We start from the raw sequence: 26,339 nt of genomic DNA on the forward strand, positions 1-26,339 counted from the left end.
ATTTCAATACTGAAAAAATATCGTTTTTATAGATCAATATTGGCGATAATTCAAAATTTAATTGTTGCCATACACCATATACACCAGGTATATGTAATTGATGTCGGCTGGTCTAAAACAAAATCAGTTTAATTTTAGCCCAACCCATCCATGTAAAACTATAAAGTACTAAATTCTGCATCATTAATTTTCTATTAAGTATTACTTTTAGTAGGAATTGATGCAGCGATAGAACTGCGCCATTTATCATTATTATCAACTTTTTCAAGTGCCATAGGATCAACAATTACTTTCTTTGGTGTACAAAAGCCTAAACTGAGAATCTGCAAATAAAATATAAAAATGGTTTTTTATGTTATAAAGAAACATGATATTAGCTGATTTTTCAATATTCGTATGAATATACAATAATTTTTTTGACTGATTCTCGAAGTTTAACTCAAAGTCATTCTCGAAAGTTTTTTGGTTATTTATCAATTTGAAAATATCAAATTGAAGTAATTCATTAATTTGACGCAAGATTTGCAATTTATCCTGTAAAGACTGCATTTCCACTATATACTGCTGAACTGTGTTCTCTGTGTTCCTTAACAAGCCTTGAAAGGTTAGTACTTGAGAATTCAAAGCATTATTTTCACGAACAGTATTACTGGTTTCCTCGGTTGAGTTGCTGAGCACTAAATCATGGTCATTAACCATTAACTTTTGTTTATCTTGCAGTTTTTCTAAAAACTGTTCCTGTTGCTTTCTGCCAGCTTCCTTTAAAAATCAAATTCAACATGAATTGAATGGTACTACAGAATATAACATTTATTTTACAATACTTACCAGTTTGAGTTTTTGTAACTCTTTTGCTTTTGCGTTCTTTTTCTGCATTCTAATCAGCTTTTCTTTTTAGAATATTGTTCTTTGGTACAGTTTGTGGTTTTTTTACTGTAGTATTATAATTTTCTTCTTTATTACAAAGTACAACTTTTTCTTTTGGTTTAGACCTCGCGTATGATTAAATAGGCAGTTAAGTTAAATTATATTTTTAATATTATGAGACTAGGAGAATTCGTCCATCAGAAAAGCGTTGGTCACACAAAAACTAAATTTTACGATAGTTTGAGTGAGAATTCCGTAGATAGAAGCTCGTTACAGTATCAATGCATTCCGGATGGGAAGCCGAGATGTAGAACGCTGTAGAGCTCTCTATCACGATCATCATGCTTCTCCTAATGGAGGAAATAAGGAAATTTTAGAATAAAGATATTCCACTGCTATCAAGTACCTGTGTGGACAGGAAGCCTAGAGGAACGATTCACAGGGAAGTAAGGTAGGAGGACTATCAGTAGGGAGGAAAACATTCAATTCAACGATCAAATGTTTAGGCTGATTTATTAAGCACAATGTTCGCTCGACCTTAATGGACTATAGCCAGAGCTAGAGTGTGATTCCAGTATGTCGAGCTCCTCCTTTTATACCCGTTCTTGCTGGAACCTCTTACACTCAAACGCCCTTTTTACGCTCTTTTTGATTTTATGATTTTACAAATTGAGCTATAAAAAATTGAAGATTTACATTAGGATTTTACTTTGTCCATTAAAATACATTTTCGATTATACTTTAATTTCGTATGAGTACAGATTATTTGTCGACAATGTCGGTTTATTTTATATATTGGTTTAGAGTTATAAATAATGATATCTAGAGTTAATAAACTGTAATTGTGGTAGAAAATTATATGTTCTCGTAGCTTATAATTAAATGAACCCATTTGTCAAAACAAAATGTCACAAATTGCATTTATTTATGAATTATTGAGTTTTTCACTTTTCAATTTATTAACTAATTGCGAATCTCGGTTTTAGCGCAACCTTTCAATTTAATTCAAATTTTGTTTACCTGTTTGATAACCACTTATTTATTACGTAAAATTAGTTTTGTTTAACTAAATTCTTTATTTTTTATTTATTAATAACTTTTCAGTTAATCATTAACTTTAACTCAACTTCCTATGAAAATGTATATTGAATCACATAATTTATTTCCGTGATGTTTGTTTTATCACAATTATTGTTATTTGTTCATAAAAAATAAATAAATGTTTGCAATTAAAAAACCATATTAATAAGTAGATAGTTTATGTAAAATAACACATATTCGTAAAGTGGAAGTCTCGTTCTACAAATTTGACTGACGAGTCTTTTGAAAGTTAATTAATTATATTGTTTTTCAAGAAATATAGGGAAATAGTATATCTATATAGCTTATTACAACGTAAGTAAATAAGCATAGTTAAATAATTGGTAATGTAGCAGGTTGTCTACGTACAGGTGCTTTCATAGGACGGAAACCAAGTCATACACATTACATTACTTTGAAAGTATTCATCTATCACAGTTGTATCTAATCGAGGAAAGTTGCCACGCTTTCTCTCAAATGCGTACTGTGGATCCGGAGAATCTTTATCAATTATTAAAAATATATGATGTAAAATTAGATCAAATAGTGGCAAATTTTTATAAGTGGTAAGTAAATAGTATTACTCACTGGCCATTTAACAGATTTGAATTGGTCGAGTTAGCTGAACATCAGCAGTATCCGATCACATACGAGTACATTCATAAATGACATGAGGTATGAAATATTCATTTTTTAATCCTAATATATTATCACCTGCAATAACGTATTGCTTTGTATGTAAACATTTAATCTTAGCTAAACGCATTTTGTTCAAATTGTCACTTATTTCGCCGGTAAGCTTTGTACTACACTAAAATATTTGCTCACAATACAATTTATCTTTAACGCTTATGTATAATGTAAAGTATAGTTTCTATAACAACAACGGTTATCTATAGTTTACATTCACTAATCAAGATATGAAACTCTCTAAAACGTGACAAGACTAGATAAATTAAATTATAGGTTATGAACCGGTGCAAATTATTTTCGCGCTCAATCAATACGTGCTAGTGGTGTCATTGCTTTTCTCTGAAACTAGATGTGGGAACAGAACTTGCAGACGGTCGTGTATACAGGTATTAAAACTCCTAGAGTATGGGTAGCTCTCTTATTGAAGTTAATCACTAGAGAGTACTACGTAGCGATCTAAAATTCCATGGCAAAAAATATTAACAAAATTAATTTATTCACAACAGATATTTGAACAATCATTAAGATTGGCTTTCGAGAAATCAATCTACGAGGAAGATGATATTGAAGGCCACAACGCGTTCTGCATTTATGAAAGCCAAGTATCCAAAAAAAATAGATTTCAAAAATTAAACGACGTAATAGGTGATAGGAATGGTATTCAATAACTAATCAATTTGTGTCGGATGTTCAATTCTTTTTGTAGTACTAGTATTCTGCCTTAAACTCGATATAAAGTTAATGATCTTTTTTATCTTGAAGAAGTAAGGGAATATCATGCTACGTGCCGAACTTGAAAAAGTTACATCAGTATTTTTGACCAAAAAAAACAGGAAAATAATATTATGCATAGTATGCAGCGAAGATATAAATTTGATGGATCCATCCTATAGAAGAATCTTCGTAACTTTAGATGTTGAAAATGAGTTGAAATTTGTGTTAGAATCCAATGAAGAATATTATAAAAGTATCATATCAGGAGTAAATGCTACAGATATTAAGGATATTCAGGATGGTAGAAAATACAAAGAGTTTGTTTCTTCGTTGCTTGAGCATAAAAAAAATTGTTGTGCAACAGTAACAATAAATAGCGAAGGAGTAGTTGTATTTAAAAGCTGTCAATTTTCTATTTGGCCCAATCAAATGATAATAAACGAATCGTCGATAGATACACGGTCAAGAAGAACAATCATTCATTTACTATGGTTCGGACACGATAAGACTGATATGACCTACTTTTTACAACCACTTGTAAATACGTTAAATTACTTTGCTGAAAGCAATTTAGACGTTTCCTTCAGCGATGGCAGTAAAAAAATGTATATTCATGGCATTTGTTCATGTGTTGATACAGTTGCCAGAGCATCTATACAAGAGATAATGCAGTTTAATACGTACTTTGAATGTGATTGGTGTTTGCACCCAGGCGTAAGAGTGTTGTACGACAAAGATTTTGCCATGAAATATCCTTTGGTCAATGACATTCCAGATAGACGTACGGCACGAAGTAGGATCGAGAATTGAAGATCGGGAATTTCGGAGGGTCTCAGTCGCTTACTCAAAGTACTTCCGCCACAAGGCCTGATTGGACCGTTTTTCCCCAACTAATAATAAGGGTGCCAGACCGCCATTCCTAATTTATGGCGATCATCGGGGATAGGGTCGGAAAATCGTGACGTAGGTTGATTTGTCCACTGTGCGACTGCGCATCTTCTCCGTCCTCTCGCGTCCTAGAAGTGCCGGCAGCTCAGGATACGACTCCTGGTCTCGGGTCGGAGATTCATTCGATTTAGCGCGTAGATTACCTAATGCTCGGAATCACTAATACAAACAAAAGAATCCTCTTATCAACTATCCGCAGCTGAAAATAAAATCAGCACGTAGGGAAGGAAGGGTCAGTGAGGAGTAAATAATAAAAATCGGTTACGCTTTACTTTCCTTTATTCGGTGGCTAAGGTACAGATGCGGTCGGAATGGCAGATGGTCAGCGCGACTTGACGCGATTTAATGCGTGGCGGAAACGGATCCACACGTCCCGGCGAATCAAATCTGCGACGAAGTAGTACGCTCGATCCTCAATTCGTAACGGCAATTCGAACTGCACCTAGATATCTAAAACCCCCTCGATTCTTACACTCACGCTAGTTCGAGAAATGGCGGGTGGTCAGCGTGACTCAATCGGAGCACTATATTCCTGGCGTCGACAGATCTATGTGTCACGACGGGATTATTCGCACGAGAAATCACGCACCGCATTTCGCAATTAACACTAGTGAGTAGCACTTTGCCTACTTACAGATTACGGCTGAAGACTCACTCGGCAAAACTCAAAGTTCTTCTATGATCTCAGCGAATCCGAGAATTTCTTCCTACAGCGGTAGTGATCAACAGCAAAATCGACGAGAAACGACTCTTCGCGGTCAAAGATCCTTTTTCTTCTCCTCTTTCCGAGAAGAAATCATATTATTGACTGATATGCTAATTCGGATATCGGTAGCACCCTTCGAATATTTCGTCATTAGTTAGTATGCAAATTAGAAAAGTAACAGCGCCCTCATTTTATCTCCTACTTCGTCGCTATTTACCCTCTCTCACCCCCCCCCCCCCACTAAGTCGGCCAGAATTAATTAATGAGAAAGATCTACCCCTACTCCTATTTATTTTTCGTTACGGACGGAAATCAAATTTTATTCTAATTCGCTTATTGGTCGTGACATCACCGACAAGTTTTGTCAGAGGTTCAAATTTCATCAATCAATTATCAATTTAATTTGTCAGATTATTTGTCGCTTATTAGTACGCTTAAGGGATTGTAGCGGCCGCATACAAGTATTTTCTAATATTTATATTAGTATGTTTCATATCCTAAATCGCATCGCTAGATATTTTGCAATGATACAACAGTTGTAGGTCGGTTTTATCTTCGAAGTCCTCTCATCATCACGTTTGTGTTCGAATTAGTATTGTATTTATTCTAGTTCGCTCGCTTTCACATGGTCTGTCTTGCTTGCTCTTATTTAGTCTGTCTCGCTCGCTCTTGTTTAGTCTGTCTCGCTCGCTCTCGTCCAGTCTATCTCACTCGCTCCCGCTTAGTCTATGTCGCTCTTAAAAATAGCCGCCCTCGCTCCCACGTGTTAACTTCGTGCTCTGCTGCCGGTCGCCGAAGCGCATCCTGGAGCGCTCCCCCTCGGTCGTGTAGTATACTATGTGTGTATCCGGGTGTTATGTGTGTGTGTGTGTGTCTCCGGGTGTTATCAGTGGTCAGCATTAGTACGTGTGTGTGTGTGTACGAGGTGTGTTCAAAAAGTAAGGTGACTTTGTATTTTTAAGAAAAAATATTTATTTATTTATCAATATTTATGTTGTCCCCTTCAAAGTAATCCCCCTCAGATACAATACACTTATGCCAACGGTTTTTCCAATCCTCAAAGCACTTCTCATAAGCACTTTTCAGTATAGCCTTGAGCTCTTCCAGCGATGCAGTCTTCATCTCTTCAATCATTGCCACGGTGGGTCTGAGCGACATTTAAATAAAAGTGAAAGCAGGTTCCAATTTTTTTGCATATTTCGGTAAAAATACTAATAATTAGAAGATCCCAGAAAGAATTAAAAAAAATCCCTGAGCCCTTTTTTGAAAAAATCGATTTTTAAACATTTTTATCAAACAAAAAAATAAAAAAATAATTTTGGTTGTGGTTGATGGTATTAATAAATAAATCAATATTTTTTCAATATTTCCACAGATGCACATTTAATAATAAAAAATTCAACACCAGCATTTTGAAAATTAATTTTTTTTTATTTATTGACTGTTTTTACTAATTTTTATCTCTCTATTCTCCCATACACAATCATATTAATGGAGAAACACATGTATATATAAATATCAGTGTTTATTAATAATATACATACGATAAGGACATAGCAGTATTGTAAACATGTGTGTTTACAGCGCGCACCTGTATCTAAGGAAGTAGTAGCTAGAATAGCGTGCTCAAAAGTTTTCACAGTTGTCCCAGCTTGATTGACCGATCAACAATGAAATCTGCCAGTAATAGTGTTCTCGTGATAAGAAATACAATAAGAATTTTGTTGTAGTTAACGTTCTGTGTTTCTTCAAAATAATTGAATTAGCAACATGAAGCGACGTTCACTAACGCACTCTGAGAATCGTTCGAAAATTTGTTTGGTTTGTCAGAAAAAGAAGGCTAAACTGAAAAAAATTTGTGGAAAGTTTCTCGAGAAATTGGAGAATTTAGAATTTAATTTTACAACATGTTGTAACTCACTAAATTCTCCAATTTCTCGAGAAACTTTCCACAAATTTTTTTCAGTTTAGCCTTCTTTTTCTGACAAACCAAACAAATTTTCGAACGATTCTCAGAGTGCGTTAGTGCACGTCGCTTCATGTTGCTAATTCAATTATTTTGAAGAAACACAGAACGTTAACTACAACAAAATTCTTATTGTATTTCTTATCACGAGAACACTATTACTGGCAGATTTCATTGTTGATCGGTCAATCAAGCTGGGACAACTGTGAAAACTTTTGAGCACGCTATTCTAGCTACTACTTCCTTAGATACAGGTACGCGCTGTAAACACACATGTTTACAATACTGCTATGTCCTTATCGTATGTATACTATTAATAAACACTGATATTTATATTGTAACGGGTAAAACCGTTTAATTATTATATTCGCGCAATTACACTAAAAGGACGTGCGTAGTTAGTTATGCTCAGTACATGAATCGGAGAGCATGTAAAGATAGGCGCCAGTCAACCAGTAAGTTCTCTGATTTAAGGAAAGTGAGTGGAAGCTATGAGATATAAGCGAATCAAAAGAAAACACTTGTTAGTAAAATGAACTAGATCTTTTATTATTCCTTATACTCTACAAAAGGTCGGCCCGCGCGTTTGTTTACGTTGACGCTCGCTCATCGACAACACGCTTTGCCGGCACGCTCGCTGCTCTTTGTTATTAGAGCCGTTACATGCACGCATCGAAAATAATAATTTATTTGTTAATCGGGTAACCGCGCTCGCGAGATTAAGCTGGCCAGCTTACCTTATATTTGCAGGTGATCAGAGAAAACGAAGAGCAGTCACACTGCACGAAACTGTTTATAATTGTTTTTGTTGCCGGTCGCGAACGCGCGCACGCGGTTATGGTTTCGCCCTCGATGGCGAAACCTCACACACTCTTTCGATGGCTCGTGCTCCCTTTCCTCTGCAGACGAGTGGCTCCCCGTGAACAACGGTCTCAGCTAGCTGGCACTTATCGTTCTCGTCGAGTTTCGGTATTTTGCGGCACGTAGATCGGTAGCTCAAAATGAAGGCGGGCGGACACTATGATGGCCTAAGCTTCACTGGTTCGAATTCTGTCGCGCGCATTCCGTCTGCTCGCGTGCCGAATTCCTTCGTTACCTATTTTGTCCCCCCGGCAGGTGCTGCCCTCACAGGCAGCAATTAAGCTAAATAATCAGCGCTAATTTGACGTTTACCGTCACAATATATACATGTGTTTCTCCATTAATATGATTTTTTTTTTTTTTTTTTTTTTTATTTTAACGTCGCTCTATTATGCTCCATCAGTGCTAATCAGCGACGGAGGCTTGCAATGTGTTTGAGAACAAAACACATGAAACTTTTTTCAGTGGTGCTTGTATCAATCAGCAGGAACTGGGAATCGAACCCGGGCCTACCGGGTGCGAGTCCGTCGCCCTACCGACCGAGCCATTGCAGGCCTCTCATTAATATGATTGTGTATGGAAGAATAGAGAGATAAAAATTAGTAAAAACAGTCAATAAATAAAAAAAAATTAATTTTCAAAATGCTGGTGTTGAATTTTTTATTATTAAATGTGCATCTGTGGAAATATCGAAAAAATATTGATTTATTTATTAATACCATCAACCACAACCAAAATTATTTTTTTATTTTTTTTTGTTTGATAAAAATTTTTAAAAATCGATTTTTTCAAAAAGGGCTCAGGGATTTTTTTAAATTCTTTCTGGGATCTTCTAATTATTAGTATTTTTACCGAAATATGCAAAAAAATTGGAACCTGCTTTCACTTTTATTTAAATGTCGCGCAGACCCACCGTGTTGCATATCTCCGTACTTTCATAGGTCTCTTTAGTTTTGGGAACAAGAAAAAGTCACATGGGGCCAAATCCGGTGAATATGATGGCTGAGGCATGATTGTGGTGTTGTTTTTGGCCAAAAAATCTCTCACAAGCAAAGATGAGTGAGCAGGGGCATTATCGTGATGCAAAAGCCATGAATTGTTTTTCGACAATTCTGGGTGTTTTCTTCGTATTGCTTCTCGTAAACGGCGCATAACTTCAAGATAATACTGCTTATTGACCGTACGTCCATATGGTAAGAACTCCTGATGCACCACGCCATGGTAATCGAAGAAAACAGTGAGCAAAACTTTGACATTTGATCGAACTTGGCGTGCTTTTTTCGGTCTTGGCTCATCTGGACTCTTCCATTGGGACGATTGGACTTTGGTTTCGATATCATAACCATATACCCATGATTCGTCACCAGTTATGACCCTTTGGAGTAAATCTGGGTCGTCGTTGACGTCATTCAACAGTTCTTGAGCGATGCTCATGCGACGGTTCTTTTGGTCAAAATTTAGCAATTTCGGAACAAACTTCGCTGACACACGTCTCATGCCCAAAACGTTAGAAAAAATTTCATGGCACGAGCCAAGCGATATACCAACATCCTCAGCAACTTCTTAGATAGTGATTCGACGATTTTCCAGAACAATTTTCTTCTCTGCTTGAACGTTTTCATCAGTTGTTGACGTGCTTGGGCGTCCAGAGCGAGGCTCATCATCGGCATCTTCCCGGCCATCTTGGAAGAGCTTGTACCACTTGTAAACATTTTTTTTACTCAGAACAGTTTCACCGTATGCCACCGTCAATATTTCAAGTGTTTCGGAGCACTTTATTTTATTTTTTACACAAAATTTGATGCAAATCCTTTGATCCATATTTTTCGATAGCAAGAAATCGCCGAGCACGCTAAACACTTACAACCTTTACGCCTCTCACAACCAAACAAAAAATGCTATACACTTGAAACTTGGTACAGATGTTCGGGAAGAGTGTACCAACATAACGAAACAAAAAAATCGATAATCGAAAGTACGTTGCCCGTGAAATTTGAAAAGTCACCTTACTTTTTGAACACACCTCGTATAGCGCTTGGGATGTTGTCGACGGTGCGCAGCAGCCTGACACAGCTAATTGCCGGCTGCCGCTTCATCGACGATTTTCTTGTCGCCCCAGGAGTATCAGATTCTTCGATGTGTCCGTGTTAGTGTCTGGGAGTGTAACGGATTCGCATGTATCGCTAACATACATTTCCGTTGCATTTCCCAATCAAGTTTTCCATGTTTTTCCTCCAGCCGGCAACACGTGGTCGGTAGTGTGTGTGTGCGTGCGCTCTTTTTCTCGTCGTGCACTCCGTTTTTTACTCATCTGTCGGATCGTGTTCTTCGAATTGTTGTGTCATTTTCTCGGTCGTGGGTGGGCGAAAATAGAAATAAAACAATGTATTAGTTAGAGCGTGAGTTGGATATAATTATTCGGTTGGTCACTATTGGCAAGGGACGGAGATGCCTCACCGAGGTGTTGCAAATAGTGCAACACTTTCAGGCAAAGCCTTGTAATTATTTTAACGGCAAAATATTTTAACGGCAATCGTTAGCGATACTCGATACATGAGAATGAAGCAAGCTACTCTGCTGTATTTTATAGATAGTTTCGAAATTATTGATGGATTTGTGCCAGATACTTTATATTTTATGGACGAAGGTGTCGGTAAGCAATTTACAAATCTCTTATGGGGGGCTAGCGACAAACCATATTTGCTGATTAATCAAGACATTGAAAAAATTGACATGATCATCAAATCATTCAAATTACTGACTCAGGTGGTACGTTTGACTAGATCTATTAAAGATCGCAAATACTGGAACACCACCAAATGGAATAACTTTATTCTGTATTAAAGTGTACCAATTTTATTTACGATACCATGATTGCATAAGTATGTACAAAATTAGGCATGTTTTGTTCAAGGATACTATATGTAATTACAAGAAACGACTCACGAAGAACTACTGCAGGCGCATTATCTTTGTAAAAGATTCGTTTCCACTATTGAAGAAGATTATGGTGCTGATTCAATGACCTATAACGTGCACCAAGTGATTCATTCGGCACAAAGCTAATTGGGGCCCTTTATTTGCGCACACTGAGTATGTTTTTGAGTTGGGAATTGCTAAAATTTTAAAGATAATAAAAGGGGCTAAAGGTGTTTTAAGTTAGGTTTACAAATATTTATCCATTCAGGAAAATAAGAAAAATGGACCAATATATTAAGTCTAAAGAATATTTACCAATCACGAATTTTATTTAATATTTTGGGCGAAACAAAATGCAAAAATTATATCGAGGTTTACGATTCAGGTATTTTGGATTGCCTGTAAAACCAAACGCACACGTAGTTGCTACTTTAAGACTTAGAGAGACAAGCATGTAAGCTTTAAAAAAAATGGTAAAAAATAGATGTTTGTTCAAATCAAGTTATACCAATTACTTCAGATCTAAAAACTCGTTCACTCAATTAAGTAATGGGAATTATATGAAATTTAAACAATTTTTTATCAATATTGTAACGGTCCTATCTATGAGCTGTTTATTAAATGACTGCAACTAGTCTAACGTATTTATCTGTTAGTCAAAACAACACATTAAGCGGCGCTACCTCACTGTTTACGCGACTGTATACAAATAAGAGTCGAGTCAAAACAAATAGCGTGACGTCACAAATAATAGACATAGATATAATGATCCATGATATTGAGAAAAATATGTTAATTATAGATAATTTTAATATAACAAAGTATCAATTATATAGATTTTAACATATAGATTCATAATATCTCACTCAATTATAAATTAATAATGAATATCAATATATAAAGTTAATTTATTTATTGACATATGAAATGTTAATAATTTATATGTAAAATGAACAAACAAAGAACATGAGTAAGAATTCGTTTCATTAATAACAGCTGAATAACAACTGTTATTAATAAATAAACATTTAATAATTTATTTAAACAATAAGCTATATATAGAACGAAAATATTAAGTTAATACTTGATAATGACAATTTTATAATTTAGAAATCATGAATAATTAATCTAATAATCGTATATTAAGATTAGAAGAAAACCGTTACAAACATGAAAATTTAGTCATAATTCAAATGTTATTAATTAATTAAAATAATTAATTTTGGAAAATACTTCCAAAATTAATCAACTACATAGTTATGTGAAATTCTAATAATTTTCTATTGTTAATAATGTAATATCACGTTAATTAACTTTATTAGTTAATAACTTTTGACGACACTATTTGCGATAATTGTATATTGTATAAAATCAACAAACAACAAATTCTGTAAAGTTTACATGTGTTAAAAACTTACTATTAATAGTCATTTACTTATAAATTAAAAAAAATCATTTCTCAAAATTCGCGAATGTCTCTCGAATTTTCGATGAAATCTCTCCTGCAATAATAAGCGGGAAAATCTGTGTATAAATAGGCCTACCTTTGCACAGGCTAGATTCATTCAATTCTAGCCTTGCAAGGTGAGCGCATGAGTCTGAATAAACTTGGCTTATACCTAAGTTCTTTCTCTCATTGTGATTAACCGAGCAAAACTGTCCTTTCCTTATAATTTGAGCTCGACTTATAGAACATTTCGCGCTATAAGAAACTTGGGCCGAATTATATCCTATTTGATTTTCCTCATTATATTACACTTACTTATATACATAACATTTACCTATATTTATAACTTACATTCGATTCACTTATTTGATCAGAAATTAGAGTAAAATCATTAGAAACAAATTCTTACTCATTAGCCGTATTACAAGAATTCGAATTATTTTATAAGTGATACGAACATCACATATGGCGACCGTGACAGGACTCTTGTTACGTTAGTTAGAGCTAAGTATTTGTTATTTGTTTCATATTAGTTTGTAATTTATTTGTAAATTCATTATGCCGAAAAGAAATAGGCATATGAAAGCTGTATTATGTAAAAATGCGTCACTAGAAAAAGAAATTAGTGAACTGCGAACTTTGTATTTAGAACTTGCTGAATCATTTGTCAATTTAGGCAATAATTATAAAAAGAACATGAAATTGTTTGATACTAGTTTGAGAAATATGAGTTCTGATTTAAATCATTTGGCTGATACTGTAGAACATATGTTAGTATCTAGGCCTGCTCCAGGTGCATAAATGCATTATTATTTATAATAAATTTAATTCCTACGACATATAATTTGAATTTGTTCAATTATTTGTTATATCCTACATATTGTTGAAAATTGATTGATTAGTATTATCTATATATATTATTTATTATTGGATTTTCTTTGTTGATATTACAATGTCAAACGAAAAACGTTCAATGTATAATTCTACTGAGTGTGCTCCCGAAACAATTCTAAACGAACTTAGTGAATCACTAATTGGTGAGGAATTGACCGTGCAGCAGAAAAGAACGCACGAATGGGAAAAAGCCGTAGTAGATGAATTAAAAACATTTCATACTGATCAATTTAAATTACAAAATGATTTTAAGACAATTTGTGAAACTATTAACAATTTAAGTAATAAAGTTGATAGATTAACGAATAAAATGGTTGAACAAGATCAAATAATTAAAAGTTTAGAATCAAATTTAGAAAAGTCAAATGAAATTATTGCTATTTTAAAAGATAGATGTGAAGATAATTTTAATGATATTGTTCGAGCGAAAAATAATGTTACTATGGAAATGAATGAAACATTTTCAGTACTTCGTGAGAATATTGATAAAATTAAGAATAATGAACAAAATAGATCAATTGTTAATGAAACTATTATTGAAACTATTAAGCAACCTGCTTTAACGTGTCCAGTTTTTGACGATAGTTATAAATATCGACCAGTAAAATATTTAAATGATCTCAAACGTTATTTGCAAGCAAGTAATTATAATACTGCTCAATTGTTATGTTTGTTATCTCAATCTATGACGGGAGTAAATTCTTCTTGGTATGATTTAGTACAGCGGGAAATTAGAAATTTTGAAGATTTTGAAATGTTATTTAAAGAGAAATTTTGGAACGCTGAAATACGTAGAAATATTACTCGCGAAATAGAATTTGGAAAATATTTTGGTGGAAAATTATCACGTTATAATTATGCTATACGTAAGATTAATTTAGCTTTTGATATAAATGAAAATCTAGATGAAGAAGAATTAATAGATAAATTATCTCGACATTTTGATAGAGATGTGCGTTTATTAGTTCAAGCTAGACATATAAAAAAGATATCAGAGTTTATTAAAGTTTTATCTTCTTTGGATAATGATGATTACATCAGTTCACGTCATGCTCAAAAAGATAGCGGCGGAGAACAACAAATTAATAGCATAACAATTGAAAATAGTAAGTCGAATAATAAGAATAATAAAGTAAATAAAAATAAGAATATTGCAAAACCGATTTTACAAGATGTACCTAGTACTTCCTCGGGAAACGAGTAAATGTTGCTTCTCGGAAATCGGATAAATGCAAAAGCTTGCAACGAGTTGCAACAATAAAATCAAGTAACAATTTATTATCAAAAGAATTATTAACTATTTTTGAAGATCCTAGACATGAAATTAACGGTGAATTATCAAATAACGAGAATAGTAGTGGGGGCAGAATTTGTCCTGAAATATTTCTTTTATTAGAAAACATTCCAGTAAAAGCTCTACTTGATTCGGGTAGTGAAGTTTCTGCTATTTCAGAAGAATTTTACAATCAAAACTTAAGTAATTTTAAAGATAAACCTACTTTGCCGATTAGTGGACACGTTATTAAGGTAGCTACAGGCCAAAAATCGGTGAGATTGAAAAAACAAATTTATTTGAATGTAAAATGGGGTAGTCAATACATTGATATTGTCTTCATAATTATTCCTAGATTAATAAAAGATTGTATTATCGGTTATGATACTATGAAAAAGATAAAGCTCAAACTTGACACATTTAAAGTGCAAATATATTTTGAAATTAATGATACTTTGGAAAACATGAAATATAACGATGCATTTATAGATGAAAGTACATATCAAAGCTTAACTATTCAGTATGATACTGTCTCGGATTTTGGGGATGACATACCATCACTCATTGATCTAACTCGTAATGAAATAGATGCAGGCATTACAAATGATGATTCTGATAATCTAACTCGAGGGGAAATTAATGAGAAAGTTGATGAAAGCTCTAACCTTACCGATGCTAAAAAAAATGAGATAGCTTCGCTTGTGTACGAATTTAAAGATGTATTTCGTAAAAAATTAGGTTTATTGAAAGTATATACTCATAAATTGATTTTGAAAGATAAAGAGCCATATTTCTCAAAACAGTATCCTATACCGTTAAATTATCGAGAAAATGTTCGAATTGCAATCAAAGAAATGCTAAGAGATGGCGTTATTCGACGATCAATTAGTAATTATATTAATCCAATTGTTATAAGCATTAAAAAAGACGGATCAGTGCGATTTTGTTTAGATGCTCGAAAATTGAATAAAAAATTAGTTAAAGATTATGAAGCCCCACTACACATAGATGATATCTTTCAACATTGTTTTGGAATAAAGTTTATTTCTAGTTTTGATTTAACAAGTAGTTTTTGGCAGATTCCTCTCGAAAAAGAAAGTAAAAAATATACAGCATTTATTATCGAGGGCAATACCTACGAATTTAATGTAGTTCCTTTCGGTACATGTACTAGTACAGCAGCTTTAGTGAGAGCTTTAAATTTGTCAATTGGCGATTTAAAACAATTTATTATACCATTTGTGGATGATATACTATGTATTTCTAAAACCTTCAATGAACATATTTATCATTTAAGAACATTATTTACATGTTGTCGAAGAGATAATTATACATTGAAATTTTCAAAGTCCAAATTAGTTCAAGAAGAAATTGAATTTTTGGGACATATTATAACTCCACAAGGTATAAAAGCTCAAAAAAGTAAATTAGAAATAATTCAAAATTATAAAGCTCCAAAAAATTTGAAAAGCTTGCAAAGCTTTCTTGGTTTTGTTAATTTTTATACAAAATTTGCAAAAAATTATGCTGAAATATGTAGACCTTTAATGAATTTATTGCAACAAAGTAAAGGCTATCAATGGTTACCTGAGCATGAAACAGCTTTTAATAATGTGAAAAAAATATTTATTGAAACAATCACTTTAAAATTTCCTGATCCGAATAAACCTTACATATTAACTACTGATGCCAGTTATCATACTATGGCCGCTGCTTTGTCACAATTAAATAATGAAGGTGATGAAGAAGTTATAACATTTATATCGAGAACTCTAAAAGGAGCAGAATTAAATTATTTTACAACTGAAAAAGAATTATTAGCTGTAGCTTGGTCATGTTTAAAATTAGAAACGTATCTAAGAGGTGCGAAAGAAATAATTATTCGTACAGATCACGAAGCGTTGAAATTTTTAACGACTTGTAAATTTACAAATGCAAGATTAGTGAGGTGGTGCTTGTTTCTTCAAGACTACAACATTACGTATGAGTATCTACCAGGAAATAAGAATAAAGCCGCCGATTTTCTATCTAGACATATCACAGACTGCAGTAATAATTATACAGATGAAATTGAAATTGCTATGTTGATGAAAGAACCTTCACGTAATTTAATAAAATACTTCAAGAATATGGAGTCCCTACAACAAAATGATGGTTATACACAAAATTTAAGAAATAAAGAAAATTTCAACCATAGATATATAATTTATAACAATTTAGTCTATAAAAAAGATAAAATTAACAATAAATTATTATTACCAGAAATAATTATTCAAGAATTGATCCAAGAAATACATGAAATATATGGTCATATTGGATCTAGAAAAATTACAAAAATGTTACAAGAAAATTTTTATATTTACAAGCTTCGCAAAAAAGTAGCTAAAACGATAAATCGCTGCGATCTCTGTCAACGTACAAAATATTATACGAAGAAAATATCAGCTATAATGCAGCCTATATTAGTTGAAAAACCAAATGATTTATTATCCATAGATTTTTATGGACCATTGCCAACTTCACGAGGAGGGGTTAAATACATTTTAACCACAATAGATTGTTTTAGTAAATTTGTAGTTATGTATCCTATAAAAAGATCAACTACATATACTACTATTAAAAAAATATTCGAACATTATATACCAAATTATGGTAAACCATCAGCAATTATATGTGATCATGGAACACAATTCACAGCTAAAGCATGGAAAGAAAAGCTTTTAGCTAATAATATAAAATTAGTATTTTCTAGTATTCGACATCCACAAAGCAATATTGTAGAAAGAATACATAGAGAACTGGGAAGATTTTTAAGAGCATATGCTAACGACAATCATAAAGGTTGGGCTCCATTAATTCCCAAAATACAACAAATAATGAATTGTGTATATCATGAAACAATTGAAACTACTCCTATAGAAGCTCATCTACATATAACACCAGATAGATTTTGGCATCGGTGGATACCTAACACCATAACAAAGGTACCTACAAAGTATAATCAAGTAGAAGATATTAAAAAAAAAATGCACAATAAACTTATAAAACGTGCAAATAATTTTAATAAAAATATATATCATTATCAATATAAAGTGAATGATTATGTATTATTACGGAGTCAAAATATAAGTAATAAAGAAGAAGAAATTATTAAAAAATTCTTAAACTTATACGAAGGCCCGTATATAATTAAATCCATAATCGGTTTAGACACATATTTATTGAAATACAAGAATGGTAAAGATAGAGGGGTATTTCATACTTCTCTACTAAAACCGTACCAAATTTAGCCACTAGGGGATATATTCTCTCTCCAATCAAATTTGCATATTGATCTGATATATGTAAACACTGGAGAGAGTACACTATCAACTTCAAAATGGTGGGAAAGAGTCAAAGTACTCAGACCAATACGTCTGATCTAAGACATTATATCCCATTCCCATCAACCAAAATTTTTGTACCATCTCAAAATATGGTGCCTTGGTCTGTATGCAAAAGCACACAGACACCATCCAAACCTGCTTGGGTGGCAAAGGCGAAAAACGAAAATCAATGTAGGAACAAAGCTAAAATTACGTTCCTGCCTTCGAATGTACCACGTCCTTCTGCTCCTGTGCCCTCTACAGCTTTACCTACAATTTCAAGAAAGAAAAAGCGCAGGATCCAGAAGAAGATCAAGAAACTGGCCGAAAAAATTACAAAAACCAAGGAAAAAATTGAGGAGATAAGAAAGCAAATGAAAACTAATAAACCAGAACGACCTCAAACACCTGGAAACTTTTTATAAATTGTATTAATAAAGAAATAAAGAAAAAATATATATATAAAAAAAAAAAAAATAAATAAAAAACCAATAAAAAGCTCATAAGAAACTCATTCATGAGACTTCTTATCAAAAATCATTCAGTCTCAAGAGGGGGCTATGTAACGGTCCTATCTATGAGCTGTTTATTAAATGACTGCAACTAGTCTAACGTATTTATCTGTTAGTCAAAACAACACATTAAGCGGCGCTACCTCACTGTTTACGCGACTGTATACAAATAAGAGTCGAGTCAAAACAAATAGCGTGACGTCACAAATAATAGACATAGATATAATGATCCATGATATTGAGAAAAATATGTTAATTATAGATAATTTTAATATAACAAAGTATCAATTATATAGATTTTAACATATAGATTCATAATATCTCACTCAATTATAAATTAATAATGAATATCAATATATAAAGTTAATTTATTTATTGACATATGAAATGTTAATAATTTATATGTAAAATGAACAAACAAAGAACATGAGTAAGAATTCGTTTCATTAATAACAGCTGAATAACAACTGTTATTAATAAATAAACATTTAATAATTTATTTAAACAATAAGCTATATATAGAACGAAAATATTAAGTTAATACTTGATAATGACAATTTTATAATTTAGAAATCATGAATAATTAATCTAATAATCGTATATTAAGATTAGAAGAAAACCGTTACAAACATGAAAATTTAGTCATAATTCAAATGTTATTAATTAATTAAAATAATTAATTTTGGAAAATACTTCCAAAATTAATCAACTACATAGTTATGTGAAATTCTAATAATTTTCTATTGTAAATAATGTAATATCACGTTAATTAACTTTATTAGTTAATAACTTTTGACGACACTATTTGCGATAATTGTATATTGTATAAAATCAACAAACAACAAATTCTGTAAAGTTTACATGTGTTAAAAACTTACTATTAATAGTCATTTACTTATAAATTAAAAAAAATCATTTCTCAAAATTCGCGAATGTCTCTCGAATTTTCGATGAAATCTCTCCTGCAATAATAAGCGGGAAAATCTGTGTATAAATAGGCCTACCTTTGCACAGGCTAGATTCATTCAATTCTAGCCTTGCAAGGTGAGCGCATGAGTCTGAATAAACTTGGCTTATACCTAAGTTCTTTCTCTCATTGTGATTAACCGAGCAAAACTGTCCTTTCCTTATAATTTGAGCTCGACTTATAGAACATTTCGCGCTATAAGAAACTTGGGCCGAATTATATCCTATTTGATTTTCCTCATTATATTACACTTACTTATATACATAACATTTACCTATATTTATAACTTACATTCGATTCACTTATTTGATCAGAAATTAGAGTAAAATCATTAGAAACAAATTCTTACTCATTAGCCGTATTACAAGAATTCGAATTATTTTATAAGTGATACGAACATCACAATATGAACAATAATAAAGAATATACAGTAAATAATCTATAGAAAGTGCAAAATAATGAGATCAGCGATGAGTTGTCGAGTTTGAAGGTGACATTCGGTGTGGAGAAATTAGATCTTTTATAAAAACTGAAAAATTACAAAAATTGTGCGTTCATATGGAAATCGATGAAAAAGAATTTATTGTAGCATTACCAAATATGTATTGGAAATAGTACATTACGATACAAGTGCGAGAAAATAGATTCTCGTCTCGTGTGGCGTTTACGTCCGAGCGAAGCGAGGGTGGAAAGGTACACGAGACGAGAAACTCTTTCTGAAATATGTGCCATACCATATTTTTTGATACGACGTGTGGAAAATGCGATTTTCAATGCATGTTTTTTACCGACCCTTCGGGAAAAACGCACTTTCCGCACGGAGTCTCGAAATAGATTTTTTTTTACTCATTTATCGAAATAAAATTCATACTTGATGTGTATAGATTGAACATGAAATTTTATTTTATTATTTATAAATTCCTGCATCAACGCATATTTTACACGTTCCACATTGTAACGGGGAACTGTCCCGTTGACATACAAATTAATCGATGATGATAAGCGGATGATAATAATACAGGAATCCGAGCTTAGTTAGGGAGGAACAGCTCGGTTCGTCAGGTGTTGTCGGGGCGTCGTGGCTTCAATGCCAGGTCGTGGCGCTAGACTCGCATGTCTAAACGCGAAATTAAAAGGTCAAGGAGATAGGCGGAAGGACGGAATAATGCAGACGCGCGTCAAGAAAATAAGCGTGTTATTTATTAGTATAACGGATAAATGATAACAAAAATAATTTAAGAGCGGCGAAGCAAAAGGAGAGAGAGAGAGAAAGCAAGAAGCTGAATTGGGAGAGAGAGAGTAAGGTACGTAGTAGTACTTACAAGTTGCTGCTCCGTGAAGGTCGGCTCGCAGTAGGCGCTCGATTGTCAAATTACAATTAATAGACTGAAGGCCCGAATAGACTGGCGCCGGTGGCAGGAGACCATCACTCTACACACTTTCACACTCGCACGTTTATTCAGTTCGATAACTCTCTAACACTGCACACTCTTAACCATGCTGACCCAGAATACTGTCTCTAGGCACGAATAACGTGTTTATGGCTAAATACGTGCTCTCACGTTGACGAACAGTCGCCGAATCTGCTGCGCCAAGAAAATCAAGCGCCCTCCTCGCGGTTCGCACGTTCGATAGTCGAACTGTCTCTCTCTCTCTCTCTCTCTCTCTTACCTACCTTGCTTCAGCCCACTGAAATTAAAATGACATGTAATATACATGTGGCTTATATAAATAAATTAGAATATGGGAGAGAAAGACATAACGAGTATCATTCACACTCGTTATAACATACAGAAATCCATATACATTATCCACGCAAAAATATTGTGTAAATTTTATACGTAAAAATTTCATACCTATTTTCTATCAGAAAAATTCATATGGATTTTTTATTTCCATATAGATATCCAGGTGAAAATTCCATACAGAAAAATCCACATGGAATCGCTTGCATATAAATTTCCCATTGATTTTCCATATGGAAAATCCATGTGGAAAATCCATTCCATATGGAATCGATGAATCCACATAAATTTTTCATATGAAAAATCCGGATGGAAAATTCAGGTCATTATCCATGTGGATTTTTTCAATAGGGTGTGACGGGCAAATCGATCGTTGAGTTCGATCGCCCTGTTCGCCTCTCTCTCTCTTCCGCGTGCCTTCCCCTGAGCCGCTACCACATCGATCTCGGTTGATGAAAACCGAGTATCGACGCACGATGTGGCTTTGTTGCAGGTTTGATTCCTGATCGGCGGAGATGCCTGGCATTGGTGGGATGGAGCGAGAGCGCGGAACGGAGGAGAGAGAGAAGTAGTGTCGCCGGCATGAGTCGCACGTGTGTGCGTAGCCGGCGGCGCTCGGACGTTTTGGGTACCTATAGGGAGGGGCGCGTAAGACGTCGCGGAAAGCGCGAGATCGCGGGAGTAGTAGGGCTTTGACCAGCAACGAATTCCGAGCTAGTTGAGCCTCGCGACTGAAAAGTGTGTGAATAGTTGATTGCCATCGAGTGAACAGCATCGAAGAAGAAGACACGCTGCATCCACCTAGAGATCCACCGTTTGAGGATTACATAGTGGGCCCAGCAGACGTGGACTTCCATAGCAGCGCTCCCTCCTAAGATCAGGTACCCTTTTTCGTTTCTCGGTTCGCGCCTCGATTTCTCTCTCTCCGAGCATCGTATCGTCCGGACGCGGACGAGTGGCTGCATGCGTAAATTCGCATTGCACTCACGGGAATTCGCTGAATAGTTGTAAGGTGATGTTCTGTTTTTTTTTGTGCGTTAATTCGCACGGAACGGACTAGCCCAGACTTGGCCGACGCACACGTCAACGGCGTATGTAAATTGCTGTTTTTAATAAAGTGTAAATATATCCGAAATGATGAGTTTATTTGTGCAACCTGTCTCTCTCGTAACTAGGTAAATCGTGATCATCGACACTACCGGATGACATAAACCCTCGTTAATTTTCCGCGACGAAGTGAATGTGCCTTCCGAGCCTTCCCCCTTAAAATAATTTGTGACGCGACGTTGTTCGGGCTTATTTCCCATACGGACTTCAAAATTATTAACGAACGTGTTACAAGGGTATGAAGTCGACCATATTTGATACGCAGCAAAATTCAAGCGATAGTAGTACTCGGTTCCGGCTACCTTAGAAAACATTTTCGAAGTTACGAGACTAATTTTATCACAGCTACACGCCATAATTAAAATAAATAATCGTCTTAGTAATGATGCCACTCTTTGGTTAATCAATACTTCTTATTAAATTCCATTAACGCTATGCACTATCTGTCGAGAGTAAGTCCAGTATAAGGGTTTCGTAGTATTGTGCAAAAGTCGGTAAAGTTGCCAACCGCCGTTCGCATATTTCGATAATAGTTATCTAACACTCGATACACAACCGTCCTCTATCATAATGTAATATCTGAAAGATGTACAGAGTGAACAAAGCATCAAATTGAAGTATGTCTAATGCTTTAAATATATAGGTTTCTATTTAACTTACGTGCAGGTTTATTAATTCAAAATACTTTTGCAAAATTTAATATTACATACGTATAGGCACAAGAAAAAAAATCAAGCGATAAATTAAATTTATTGTTTGAAATACAGTGCCGGTCAGCCACTTTTACCCCCCCCCCACGGGCAAAATCAGTCTAACTTCAAAGTTTTATATCTCTGGTAGAAATTAACGTACAGAGACGCGCGTGGGTGTGTTTGAAAGGTCTTTCGGAGAGCTTTCAAATGATATGACTCACGGTTGCCATCGATTGTTTTTTTAAATTTTGCAACAATTATGCAAAATTGAAAATTCTGAAATTTTTTTATTATTTTTGACAATTAGCCAATTTTGGAAAAAAAAATCATACGAAAATTTGAAGTACACCATTTTTTAGCTATTACCAAGCCCTATCTGAATCACTCATCAAAAATTTATTTTCGTCAAATATGACGCGCGCACGGGCATTTTTTCCTGGAAGTGACAGTTTTTTTCAACATTTTTTATCTCCGTCAAATTGTAACAATCGAAAAAAATTTATAGGAGAAAAAATGTTTGTTTTTTCACGTAGAATACTGCAATAATTTTTTTTTCGGTTTTTCGAAAAATTTTTTTTTTTCGGTTTTTTTCAATTTTTTTTTCTCACAGTCGGTACGCTAAAAAGATGAGAAACCACAAAAAAAAATTTTTTTCCACCCATTCAATAATACTACATAACAAGTATCGTAAATTACATCAAAAAAAAAGTCTTTTTTTTTTTCGACCTTGAAAAATAATTTAAACCGAAAAAAAAAATTTTTCGAAAAACCGAAAAAAAAATTATTGCAGTATTCTACGTGAAAAAACAAACATTTTTTCTCCTATAAATTTTTTTCGATTGTTACAATTTGACGGAGATAAAAAATGTTGAAAAAAACTGTCACTTCCAAAAAAAATGCCCGTGCGCGCGTCATATTTGACGAAAATAAATTTTTGATGAGTGATTCAGATAGGGCTTGGTAATAGCTAAAAAATGGTGTACTTCAAATTTTCGTACGATTTTTTTTCCAAAATTGGTTAATTGTGAAAAATAATAAAAAAATTTCAGAATTTTCAATTTTGCATAATTGTTGCAAAATTTAAAAAAACAATCGATGGCAACCGTGAGTCATATCATTTGAAAGCTTTCCGAAAGATCTTTCAAACGCACCCACGCGCGTCTCTGTACGTTAATTTCTACCAGAGATATAAAACTTTGAAGTTAGACTGATTTTGCCCGTGGGGGGGTAAAAGTGGCTGACCGGCACTGTATATTTCATTCCGCAGTTTTTGTCTATTTAATCTTGCATCCGCAACCCAACCTGGAAAATTTTCGGTGAGACATCTGCATACACAAAACTTTCCCGAGTGTGTGTGCAGGAATTCCTTGCATATGCTAGCCTCTATACGCATTGTGTTCGTGGTGTCGGACTCCAAAACAGATTCAAAGAAAAATTTATCTACACTGATTACAGCATAAAATTAGAAATATAAACTATTAAAACTAATCTACTGAAAATTAATCATAAAAAATAATATCGAACGAAATCATTAGAAAAAGAGGTTATAATACGAATTTATGGAACTGTAGACGGAGAAGTGTGAGTGACTAACTTTTGGAATAAGTAATACTGTCTCACAACGACCTATACTAAATTTTTTTAAATTGGTTTTAGTACCAAATCTAGAGGTATGTAAAGGGTAAGGGTGTTCTCAATAGAAATTATTTATTATCTATTATTGTATGGTTATGATTATTGTTTAAAAAATTAACAGTATAACAATTTCTAAAACCTTTGAGTTCGATCAATTGTTAATGAGCCGTGATATATCTAATGAAAAAGTATATTGGATCTATAAAATTAGTTACGCAAAAAGAACACATACGGTTTGATGGCAAAAGTATTTCAATATAATAAATGTTTTTAATGAATTTTCTTTTCTTTATTAGCTATGCTTGTTTATGTTTACGAGAGACATAACAAAAATAAACAATGACTGACAACCGAAACGAAAACTGATTCTATATGCCAATAATATTTGTCGTAGATAAAGAGTATATCAAATGGTCAAATAGTTTTTATTAATTTCCTATCAGTTTATTACAAAATGAAATGTAAATTGAATAAAAAATTTACAAAACATGTATCGTACCTCCTTTCGTATTGTATTTTTAATAGGTGCTGTTGGTAGTCCACCATTTTCTATCAAAAGACTTTTTGTACTTTCACCCTTAACATGAACACTACTCCATTTTTGTTTAGGTAATTCAGAAATCCTCTGTTTGTTGTTATCATAGTGGAAATTATTTTTTAAATTCAAAGACCCTTTTATTGTTGACGTATCTGGTATATCTATTTGTCCTAAAAGTTGTTCTGACATAACACGTGAAGATTTCATACAGCTCATAGTTCAAGAAATAAAGATCAATAAAGTACAATAAAAATTGCAATAGATTTATTTCTCTTCATTTAAATTGTTAAACGATTTTTCATGTGAATTTTTCAAAGTTGGTTGAGCCTTTTTTAGTCGTTTGAGTCATTTACCTGTTTATTCATCTTCTAGTTAAACTGAATATTCCAGAGGATATTTTCTTTTTATCCAAAACAGTATATAATTCTACATTCTTTATTTTAAATTAATTAGCGTTGTAATTAATTAAAATAACTCTTGAATATAAAATAGTGCCAGTGGTGATTGTTTTATGAAGCAAGATTACTTTTGTAAATAATTGATAAATTTCCATTAGTGAAGCTATTATATAAATATATAATCAAACGTGTAAATATAAATGTATAAATATATATCCAATTAAATATATTTTCGGATGTTTTTGCTATTGACATTTTTAATGATAGTTCACAATTATAATTAAAAGTGACCATTTATTCATAGCTAGTAAAAACAGAAATTGATTACAATCTGTAATACTTGTCTTTATAATAATTATAATTTCGTCTTATCTTGGTATATTAAAAAAAATGAAATTTATATGTAATGTTAGCGTTATTAAGTTTAATTATATATTTTTATTTATTAACCACTGTCTCTCATTTTAATAAATCTTAGAGACTAAAATTCTATTTAACAAAATTGATAGTAACGAAATTTATAGAAAACATTATTTGGTGCGAGCGTTTTCATTATTGAGATAGCTTATTTATAGATAAATTGCATTTCATATTTATTTTAGCATCTTGTTTTATATTTGAATTTCATATTTATGACATTAGTGTGTTTGTACAATTCCATATAATAAACTTATATTTTAAATGCTGAGTCGTTTTTTATTAAGATAGATCATCTTATATTTTCTTAAATAACAAATAATACAACTAATAATGGTACAACCATTACTAGAATACTTTTGTATAATCACTTTTTGAATATATTTTTAATTACTTAAATATATTACTATGGAGAAACTGGTAATTAAAAGAAATCACGTATTAATTTACTACCGGATTGAACCAAATATTTATCAGTAAACAATGAATATTTAACACTGACTAATGAAATTATGAAAAATATATTATAAAGTTCTGCTCTTCGTAGAATCTTTAATTAGACTAGACCAATGCGCCACGTGTATTATGGATGTGA

The 26,339-nt window shown here is 33.1% G+C and overlaps 1 protein-coding gene across 5 annotated transcripts in view; it reads right to left on the reverse strand.

Moving 5' to 3' along the window:
* The window catches only part of LOC131672074 (potassium voltage-gated channel unc-103), a 1,608,120-nt gene extending 1,582,409 nt beyond the window's left edge, over window positions 1-25,711 (reverse strand). For all 5 annotated transcript variants that reach the window (XM_058949027.1, XM_058949035.1, XM_058949044.1 and 2 more), the window contains exon 1: window positions 24,891-25,711. In XM_058949027.1, the coding sequence (XP_058805010.1) occupies window positions 24,891-25,145 (255 nt within the window). In that variant the 5' untranslated portion in view covers window positions 25,146-25,711. The remainder of the gene's footprint in view (window positions 1-24,890) is intronic.
* Window positions 25,712-26,339: the final 628 nt, after the last annotated feature.

Source organism: Phymastichus coffea, unplaced genomic scaffold (assembly GCF_024137745.1).
Source record: "Phymastichus coffea isolate CEN01 unplaced genomic scaffold, Cenicafe_Pcof_1.1 PCOF00011, whole genome shotgun sequence".
Lineage (NCBI taxonomy): Eukaryota > Metazoa > Arthropoda > Insecta > Hymenoptera > Eulophidae > Phymastichus > Phymastichus coffea.